The 10,956-nt window shown below is 45.7% G+C and overlaps 1 protein-coding gene across 1 annotated transcript; it reads right to left on the bottom strand.

Annotated features, from left to right (window-relative positions):
• Nucleotides 1–497: 497 nt before the first annotated feature.
• Nucleotides 498–10,752, bottom strand: FOXM1 (forkhead box M1). The gene is given in 9 exon segments (XM_008634876.2): nt 498–2,694; nt 3,887–4,068; nt 4,499–4,565; nt 5,501–5,545; nt 6,150–6,278; nt 6,685–6,897; nt 7,112–7,260; nt 8,949–9,284; nt 9,287–10,752. Coding segments are annotated over 9 exon segments (2,376 nt in total). The 5' UTR covers nt 9,489–10,752; the 3' UTR covers nt 498–1,641.
• Between the last annotated feature and the right edge of the window lie 204 nt (nt 10,753–10,956).

The raw sequence follows: 10,956 nt of genomic DNA, 5'->3' as shown, positions 1-10,956 counted from the left end.
TGCAGCCTTGTAATCCCAGAAAAAACTGAAATAATAACAATTAAACCAAAGTTCTTGAAACACTGTATGAGGGCAAATATCTTCTAACAAGTGCACAAGAGAACTGCAGTTCTGAAAACCACACACATCTAAAACTTGTTTTATGTTTATAGGGTAAGGTAGAAATAGTTTCAAGAGATATTTGTTTTACATTTAGAAGTCACAGAAATTAGTCTGCTGGCGGTGTTGTGATGTTTTAGGCTAAGTTTGTATGCTTCTGACTTGGAAAGTCAGGATTTACCTGTAAGCAGCAGGAAAAACTGGGTTGAGTATGAAGCAGTGGGTTGAGTAACCAAATCTAACGTGGTTTGGCCAACAAGGCCTGAGGAATACTGAAAATGTCCTAATGATTATTCACTCAGTGATCACAAAGCACACACAAGATAAGCAAGCACGGGTTGCTCATGCTATGGCCCAACCCCAGCATGCTGCTAGGAGCAGTACAGATAACACTCAGCTGTGTTCCCACAGAAGCTTTATTGAGTATGTAGATACAGGAGTCACCATTTGTCTGCAAGCAGAAGGATCAGATCTTTGCCATGGCAATATCTCCTATGACAGAAGCTCCAGAGCATTCTGAGGTGTTTTATTGCACCAAGAGATACATACACTGTATTTCCAGAGGCCACTTTTCAGAGGAAACATCAGTATTCCCTTTATAGGTTCTTTTTTACATCTTCAACTGCTGTCTGTAATGAGGGCAGCTTTAACCATTCAATAGAGGTCCATCTTACTGCAACAGTGTCTCTACCTAGTCCTCTAGGTACATAACAGACCTCTGGAATCAGAAGAGCTATATGGCTTGGTGGAAAGCTCTTCTCCATTCCAGCCTGGGAAAAAGAAGCCAAACTAAGATTTTATGATGCAATCCAGATAACCTCTTTCAGTTTCACTTTGGTCACATATTGGCAATTTTTCAGGTCTTTGCCCCAGTGACCTTCAGAACAACCTAGACCAATGTGGTTTTGAAGTAAAAAAAAAAAAAAAAAAAAAAAGAAAATTGGCCTTTCAACTAGGGTAGAAGAATACAAGAGATGTGAACACATGGACAACACACTCTAGGTCAAGCCCTTACCAGGCCAAATATTCCCATGACCCTACAATAATAAAATTATTATTATAATTAAGGGCTAATTTAAGGAATGTACAGTATTTACAGCCATTAACACTAGACAGAAGATACTAAGTAATAGAGGAACAAAGTAAAGGCAGATTAGGACAGAGCTAGGAGGAGGTTCCCAGGCTCTTTCCTATTGTGCTGAGGAGTGTGTTCATTTCCTCTGGTACCTTGAGTAGCAAATGCCACTCAGGGCCTACCTAGATGTTCTCATGACAAGAATCCCTGGAGAGAGGCTATCTCCAGCACAAGGTTAGAGAAGTTCTACCATCTTGTTCCACTCAAGGTCTACAGCATCTTATAAAGAAAGCTCATAGCAGCTGATGGGCCTGTCTCCCAGCTTAGCAGGAGTCAATAATGCTCTCTGTTCCCATGGATGTAGGAATTAGTCAAAATCAGTTGTCTTAGATTACATGAATGAATCTCAGAAGAGTAGAGTGCTTTCTGTAACATCAGAACAAGTCACATTCAGTCCTCAGGCCAGTTCATTTCAGTTCAGGTATGAGCTGAGACCAACTAATATCTGTTCCTAAATTTTCATCCTCAAGACCAGGAAAGCTGATATCTAGAAGGATTTTGCTGAGACTGTCATTCATGGTGTCCAGGATAAGGCCCTCCATGAGTGACCGGTTTTCAGTAAAGCCAGAGGCTGTCAGTTCAACAGAGGATTGCTTGGAAGCGTCACGAATAAACGCTGGAGAGCTCGTGAGGGGCACATGGACCATGTCACTGGATTCTGTATTGAGCAGTTCCCGAGGAGAATCAAAGAGAGGATTTTTAAGGGGTGTGCTGTTAAAACCCAGCAAGTCCTGGTTGTCCTGGAGGGGTGTGAATGGCAGCTGAAGGGTTTTCACTGGACTGAAGTCCAGCTCATGACTTCCCTTGGCTAAGGAAGCAGACTTCCAGGGGTCAAGGCCCTCTAGTGATGGGGTAGTAGTGGCTGAGACTTTGCTGGGAGTGGAAGAAACCGGCAATTTGCTGAACATGTCCTTGACTGGTGTTTTAAAGGCCCCCTCTTCTCCCTGTGAGCAGCTGAGCTGCGATACCTTCTCAAGGGGCTGGTTTTCCTGCGAGAAGGGACGGTCTGCCCCTAACCGGAAAGGGTCAAAGCTGCTGCTTTCTGGCAAAACAAGGACAGGTTCTTCTGAACAAGGCAGTGCTAGGTGTTGTTTCCTTCTGGATCTGCCCACTTCCCGCCTTTCCCTCCTCTTTATAACTAAAGAGTCAGAAACTGCCTTAGATGGGGACTTCAGTGTGGTGAATTGTTTCCTCTCCTTTGTGGATGAGTCTGGGAGGAACAAGCTTGGCTCTTCCTTGACTGTTACGGTTGAGGCAAATGGGGACAGCCAATCACCCAGCTGAGAGCCTTCTTCCTCCTTTATACAGGCACCCTCAGGGAAAGAAGACAATTCCTCACCAGGCTGTGAGCTGTTGTGCTGTACGGAATGGGTTGGGGAAAATAAACCTTCGTCACTTTGACCTTCCTCCTTGACAGCAGCCGTGGGTAAGGAGGGTGACTCTTCTGCAGACAGTGACATCTACAATGAAACAGAGGTGACATGCAGTCAGTAAGCAAGGCTTTAACCTACCCAAAAATCCAAACAACAGTGGAAAGAAAAGAAAGACTGGCGTTTAAGGTCAGCAGAAAGAGTAAGAGGAAGCAGTAACCATAACAGACCAAGACTGATCTCTGCGAAGTTGATAGAAAGAAGCCTAAAGATCACATAGAAAGGATTCTAAGTGTCTGGAAGTCATACCCTCCAGAGCACTCCTGCTCTGAGGAACTTCTAGGAGTGCAGGCAGAAGGAGAGCTGAATATTTCTGGAAAAAATATAACCCCTTTGATTTCTTCTTACATTATCTAAATGGGAATAACAAAATTAATGAGGACAGCTTTCCCAGAAACCAAGGAAAAGGAAGAGAAAAAAAAATGAGGTTATCAAAAGAAAAAGAGCACAGGAGAAAGATCAATCATAGCTGGAGAGAACATAAAGCAGCAGGCATTCAAAGGAAAATAGGATTATGGTTAGACAGGACAGAAGAAGCTACAGCTTTACAATGTCTAAGCATACAAGAGCAGTCAGTGAGATGCCAAGAAAAAGATCTGTTTAAGAACTGTTTTTCTTGAGCCCAGAATAACTGGGAACTTCACAGAATTAGCAAACAGCAGATAGGAAATCCTCTGGGAAGAGATTACATGAAATACATACTCTTTCAGAAGTTCCTTATTATTACATGTCTATAGAACTATAAAAAATATGAATGTTTTAGGGTCAGAACAAAGCCATTCCTCCCATTCTTCTTTCTTCACATCCTAGCAGTAGAGAAAAATTGTCTTGACCAAGCCATAGAGTCCCCTCCTCTAGTGAATTACAGAAACATCCTTAGAGCAAATAAACTAGTAGGTAGTAGTCAGCCTAGAGACAGTGAAGGACAGCAAGAATTATCACTGGCTAGTTCCTTAATAGGAGCTTGGAGTTTTAGAGCACCTAGTAAAGATGCACAAAGCAACCGTACAAAGAAAAAGTCCATTGAAGGCAAGAGAGATAGGAAAAAAAAGTAAACAAAAAATCCAGAAATCAAAACTAAATCACCCTCCCTAAAAAAATTCCCCACACCCTCCCTAGCTCCCTCCTCACCCACCCTCCAAAAAAAAAGAAAAAAACAAAGGGAAAAAAAAAGAGAACCACGCAACCCCCCTCAAAGCTCCTCAGAAATCAAGAAACCAACCTTTGGAGCAATGCGCACGCGCTTATTGCTCTGCAAAGTCTCCGAGCTGTTAAGGGAAGCTCCCTGTGCCATGGACAGAGGAACCTTCATAGAAGGCTGCAAGACAAGAGGCTGACTCAAAGGAAACTGGATCGGAACCAGGTAGGAGTTGACACGAGGAAGCAAAGGCTTCATCTTTCGGCCTGGAAGGGAAAAGAATGGACTCACTGGCCTCTTGCCTGTCCTCTACTGCTACCTCTTGAAACCAGGCACCTTACAGAAAGTCCTTCTAGACACCCCAAAACAAACATTTGCTCAGATCACTTGCCTTCTCTGTTAATTTTAAGGATACAAATACCAAGCCAGAAGCCTCACGAACAAGCAAATAAATAATCTTTCATGCAGAGCCTACCCCTCAAGTTGGGGCTCTTACTCCATTTGAGTGCCCAATTTCCACCATCTCACCCTCTCAGACACAACAATACTGCTTTCCATTTCAAACCTAACAGTAAGGAGCATAAAAGCTGGCAAACTGGGATAACACATTCCACTTGTATTCCTAAAGGAATCTGCAAGAGTACCCCAGATTTATTGGATTGGTTCTCTGTGGTCTAGACTGATGTAGACACTTACGTGAATTCTGGGGTTCACTTTTGCTTCCCATGTTCTTCAGGGGATCTGGAAGACGACTCTTTTGTTGCTGGAGTCATTGTGAAATAAGTAAGAGGAGAAGGAGAAAAGAAAGATTAAAAGAAAAGAATCCACATTTATTCTGCTGCCTCACTGGGAACTGTGCTGCTCTAATGCAGAGAGAGCAGTTGTTAGCACCCAGCACTCAGGCTGGCTCTAGGTCTGTGCCACTTGCTGGTTTTCAGCCATGCCATCCCAAAGCCAGCTGCCCACCAAAAGCTGTGTAGGAAAAGAGACAACATGACAGATCTGTTCCAGCTGCAGACTCTACTGAGAAGTGACCTGGTTTCAGCATCCTCAGTGCCTGAGGAACAATGAATAGGATGGCTTTATTGTATATTGGATGTCTATACAAACCACAGACCAGGGAGGTGTTCAAATGGAATAGCACAGGCAACAGTGGGATCAGAATTCTGAGCAGATGGAAAGAAGGCCAGGGTTGTAGCTGTGTCAGAAAAACATTTGACTGGATGCTTGCAAATCCGTCACTGTTAAAACTGCTGAGTGCAAGAGCGACAGCCTACAGGTTCATCCTTCCAAGAGCCACAATGCAGTGGGTTCCAAAATGAAAAAGGAGCACAGAGAGATCGTATCCTCTCTGGATCTGAGCCCCAGAACAGATTTGGACTGTTGTTATGGAGATGATTTTACCAGAAATCTGTTTGGGGTTGTTCTCTGAAGCCTATTGGTGTCCTTTGCAGCCTACTTCAGCAGCAGACTTCCAAGTTGCTCAAAGCTGTCCAGCTCTACCAGCTAGAGAGACTGTACCGTCTGAAGGCAGTTGACATTTGGCTAGACCCCTCTCCCCACAAAGGGTGTGCATGGAGCTGTATGAGTAGATTCAGCAGCGACCCAGTCCCCCTCCCCAAGCCTCTTGTCCTTTCCTTCAGTGACTGGCAAGAAGAGAATGGAAGATCAAGCCCCGAGCCAGAGGGTAATTCTTACTGATTCAGAGCACTCAGGCGATGTTGGTGACCCCAAGTCCAGCGGCTGGTGGCAGAAGGTATTGAGAGGGAAAAAAATTAAGATGAAGTTATCAACCAAAGAGGGGGACAAATGGGACATTTTAAAATTGTACAATCTGAGCAAACAAAAGTTAATTCTACCCACCACTGCAAAAAGCACAAGAGTATAAACACACCTATACCAGACCCCCAAGCTCTATTTCTCTGACAAATTGGTACTTCCTAAAATACCTAGCTGGGCTAGGACAATTCCATCCTGTGACTGATAGCATAGGATACGCTTATCAAACAGCATAGGAACACCTGGCTGGCCTCAGTGGAAAGCTTCTCATTAGGAATTTGAATCAGGCCCATGGAAAGAAGTTGAACAAGCTGACAACTACATTTGGCACAGAACCTGAAGAATAAACACATCCCACAGAAGCTCCAGGTCAAACACACAGCCACAGCACCTTTTCTTTCAAATGCAGAGCTTGTCTATTTGTCAAGTGAAGTGACTGAAACCAGCTTCTACAAAAAGGCTGATGTCAAAGCAGCTTGACCTTACAGTTAAAATAAGGTGCATCAAGCTAGTGTGGCATTTAGAAACTGGATAGCCTGTCCTATTTTTTTTGCACGAGGCAACTCACCTTAAATACCTGGTCCAATGTTAAGCAACGGTTTGCATCAGGGTGAATAGTCCAGAAGGAGATTTTACCATTAGCAGACGTCTCACGGACAAACATATCGTGAAGAGACAGGTTGTGCCGAATGGAGTTCTGGGGAAAAAGCGGTGGGGGAGGTTGAAAAGCAGTAGTTTTGTTATCAGCACAGCAAGGCCTACCTCAAACATGGCTGCCCTAGCAGAGGGATTACTTTCCAAAGTGCAGACAATACTGAACTTTCATATTCACAGCATACCCAGCCAACCCTGTCATGTCTCTTATTCTATTTACTCTTGAGATCCCTATCCTTGCTCCAGTGATCAAACATCCCATCATCTTGTTTAAGTAGGATGAGACAAGGGATGCAAGAAGTGGTACAGTGAACATCTGGACTGAGTGTATTTGGGGTGGAATGTTTAAATGAGCTTCCATTTTGCTCTGCAGGCTGGGGAATAACTTTTCATTTTGATCCAGAAGGCATGTGACATCACCCACAGCAACTTGAGGGCCTGCTTGTTACCTTCCAACCTGGCTTAGCTACATGTTTAAAATAAGGGAAATGATCCTCAATCCAGGTATAGATGTCCTTCAGGGTCATGCGCTTCTTCTCAGTGCTGTTGATGGCAAACTGGATCATGGCCATGTAGGAGTAAGGAGGTCGTTCTGACACTGAATCCTGCCATGAGGAGGAGGCAGCAGCAGTAGGAATAGCAGCAGCAGCTTCTTCTTCAGTCTGAAAGACAGGAGTGATATATGAATGTTCACGAAGCTGACAAGAAGGCCCATGGAACATCCCTGGATCCTCCTGGTTCTGCTATTCAAATCAGTAAAGGCCAGACTCAGGTTACATAGAAATAGTGATGCCCAATTCTTGCAAGTCTTCTGATCCACGTAGATTACTTCCTTATCAAAAGTTTTAGCACACATTCTTGTATTCTCCTACTTACCTTGACTCTTTCCTGCAGAGGCATCTGATTCTCTTTCTCTGTGTCTTCCTTCACAGAAGAGGGATTTAGTCCATCGGATCTCATCTTCCCCAGCCACTGGATGTTAGTGAGACTGTTGTCCAACACGGAGCTCATTGTCTCGCCACTGCCTGTTGGGATAACAAGCCCACATAATAACCACAGAATCATTTAGGTTAAAAAAGACCTCCAAGGCCATCGAGTCCAACCTGTGGCCAAACACCACCTTGTCAACTAGACCATGGCACTGAGTGCAGCATTTAGTTGTTTCTTGAACACCTCTAGGGATGGTGACTCCAAACCTCCCTGGGCAGCCTGTTCCAATGCTTGACAACGCTTTTAGGGAAGAAATTCTTCATGTCCATCATGAACCTCACTTGGCACAGCTTGAGGCTATGCTCTCTTGTCCTGTCATTTGTTGCCTAGGAGAAGAAGCCAACCCCCACTGCCCTACAGCCTCCTTTCAGGCAGTTGTAGAGAGTGATAAGGTCCCCCCTGAGCCTCCTTTTCTCCTGGTTGAACACCCCCAGCTCCCTCAGCTCTTCCTCATCAGCCCTGTGTTCCAGACCCTTCACCAGCTCCGTTGTCCTTTTCTGGACATGCTCCAGCACCTCAATGTCTTTCCTGTTGTGAGTGGCCCAAAACTGGACACAGAACTCAAGGTGTGGCCTCACCAGTGCTGAGTACAGAGGAACAATCACTGCTCTAGTCCTGCTGGCCACAGTACTGCTGATCCAGGCCAGGATGCCACTGGCCTGGGCACCTGGGCACACACTGGCTCATGTTCAGCTGCTGTTAACCAACACTCCCAGGTCCTTTCCTGCTGGGCAGTTTTCCAGACATTCTTTCCCCGGCTTGTAGCACTGCCTGGGGTCATTGCAATGCAAGTGCAGGACCCAGCACCTGGTCTTTCACATAATTCACGCAACTGGCCTTGACCCATCAATCCAGCCTGTCGAGATCCTTCTGCAGAGCTGTCCTGCCCTCCAGCAGATCAACACTCCCAACCAACTTGGTGTCATCTGTGAACTTGCGTGTCCTTGATCCCCTCATCCAGATCATTGATTATAGATATTAAACAGGACTTGCCCCTGAGCCCTGGGGAACCCCACCAGTGACCAGTCACCAACTGGATGCAGCACCATTCAGCACCACTCTCTGGGCCCAGCCATCCAGCCAGTTTTAACCCAGTGAAGAGTGCACCTGACCAAGCCATGGGCTGCCAGCTTTTCCAGAATAATGCTATGGGAGACTGTGTCAAAGGCTTTACTGAAGTCCAGGTAGGCTACAGCCACAGCCTTCCCCTCATCATAACTCTGCTTACTCACAAGTAGCCCTGCTACCCCTTCATCTGAGCTGTCAAAAGGAAGGAACCAGTCGCACTTCTAAAAGATGGTATTGCAATACTAATATTGTGGAAAGAATTCACCTTGAATTCCTGATTTCATGCGTAGTTGCCCAGTTTCTGAAAAGAGCTTCAGCCTTAAAAACAAACACTCAAACCAGACTATTGCTGCCAACCAAAACAGGACAATGTTGATCTAGTACTTCAAGAACTGAAAGATGTAACACAAGACCTAAGTCAGAATCTCAGATGTCTTCCACCAAAAAATATATCCTCTATAATTCTTCAGATTTCACTACATATGCAAAGCTATGTAGATTATTAGAATCAAATCCATAGCTATTTTGCAATTAACAAAATATTAATAATTACTGCATACCAAGATGCAAGTGCTGCATTGGCCCATTTCACATCTCTTTGTCTGTCAGGACAAAGAAAAAAAAACCAACAAAAAACCAGGCAAAGGCTACATACTGTTGCTCTCCTGTTCCTGTCCAATCAGAGGATCAACTCCTGAATGCCAGAGTGCTGTACTGCCTGCAAGACCAGGTGTCTGTGCAACATTCTTCTCTCTTTCTTGACCATCTGCAGCCTTGATTGCTGCACTGGCTTTCTTCTCTGATGGGAGATGCTGTGATGGTGCTGGAGCTGCTGAACGGGATGCGGCCCCACCGCTAATGAGAATGAACTTGTTAGGTCCATTGTTGCCACACTCTTTTCCTTTTGCTGTCAATGCCTCTATGATGCTCTGGATATCAGCATTTGTAGGGATGGCCACCACCTGCGTGTTGGGCATTGTAGGATGGTCAATCCTGCTGGGAATTTCTGCAGGCCACAGTCCCTTTTGTCTCTGGGTTGTCTGTTGTGTTGATCTTCCTGCCTGTGCTCCTGCTTAGGAGTCTTTTCATCCTGACCTCTGTTCTCATCTCGTGCTGAAGTACTGGATTCATCCTTCTGTGGGAGGGTCAGTTTCCGTCTTTTGAGAATTAAGGGCCTGCGAGGGCTGGTCCTCATTATGGATCTATACTGTCACTCTCCATTGAAAGGGAGAGGAACAAATCCTGCAAAACAAAAGGTACAACATAAAGGGGGCAGCAAATCATCTCAAGGCCTCCCACAGAGCACACATTCTCAGCAGTCGCTACAAAACTAAAAACACAAAAGGAAAATAAAATTGAAAGCATTTAATAAGGCTGACAAGGCTACTGAAAAATCATACTGTACCTCCTTTACCCACACCTTATGTAAGCAGGACAGGAGAGAGATTTGCAGAGTAGATAATTTCCATCATAAAGTACATAATAATGAGCAAAGTGTGTATGTGCTTTACAGAAAGACTTAGCTATAATGTGACTTATGACCAGCATCAGCCAACAAGCTGGAGGGGAGGGAAGGTAGAACATAGAAATAGCAGTGCTGATTGCTGTAAGCAGCAGATTACACAACCTGCATGAAAAGGGAATTTGCAGGTGGTTTAAGATCTGGGAAGCAGATATTATCCTGCACACTACAAAGGCACACAATAAATGCAGCAGAAATAAGGTGCTTTAAAACAGACATAAAGTAAATGTGCTGCTCATTCCTTCGGCAGGTTTGTCAAGAACCAGGTAAATTCATCATCAGGCAGCATACAATTAAATGCCAAACTTTTGGACAACAGGTGATTGAGACTATAAAGTTGGAAGCAGAGGAAATAAAATTCAGAGATACTGTTTGCAGGGTAAGATGCTGTGAGAATACTGCTAATAATGCCATCAGGAATTCGGTGGAGCCTGTGTCTTTCAGCAAACTATACCAGAACAATATACAAATTGTACTTACTGTTTATCATTAGAGATGGCAAGCAGAATAGAAACAAATACCAAAAAAAGAGGCCTTTTGCATTGCTAGATTTGACGGGGTCAGCAAGCAAACGAGAAAATTTTCAGTAAGAATCCCCTGTATTGATACAAAGCAGTGTCCAGCAGATAGCAAGCTGAGCCGATGTCCTATGTACCGGGAGCAGACAGCCCTGCGATCATTCCACGCGGGTTCTGGCACCCGGCACACGCATGGCCCTTTGCGCTCTGCTCCACCCCCTCAAGGAGAGGTCCCGGTAAGACAGCGGCAAAAGAGGAATCCTCAGCCAGCCTCCAAAAGGCTGCGTTCCCTGCAGGAGCGCGTCACTTCCCAAGGACGCCTCGAGCTGCTACCACCCGTACAGGCCCGGGGGCACCGCTGTGTACGCGCGGCCCCGAGGGGACAAGGAGGGCAGCGCCAAAGGGCTCCCAGCTCCTTCTTTACCCACTGCAGCCGCTCCGCTGCCGCGCTCACCAGCAAGTTCACCTGCTCCCGCGGGGCCCTGTGCCCCGGGCCGGGCTGGGCCTAGGCGCTTCCCTCTCCCGGCCGCCCGATGCCCCTAGCGCGGCCCTCCGAGGGGTGCCGACCCATGTGGGGAGACCCTGGAGGAGCGGGATGGGCGCAGGTCGCGACTCACCCGCAG

Source organism: Corvus brachyrhynchos, unplaced genomic scaffold, assembly GCF_000691975.1.
Source record: "Corvus brachyrhynchos isolate BGI_N302 unplaced genomic scaffold, ASM69197v1 scaffold44, whole genome shotgun sequence".
Lineage (NCBI taxonomy): Eukaryota > Metazoa > Chordata > Aves > Passeriformes > Corvidae > Corvus > Corvus brachyrhynchos.
Note: the sequence above shows the minus strand (reverse complement) of the source record. Positions and strands in the feature narration are given on the sequence as shown.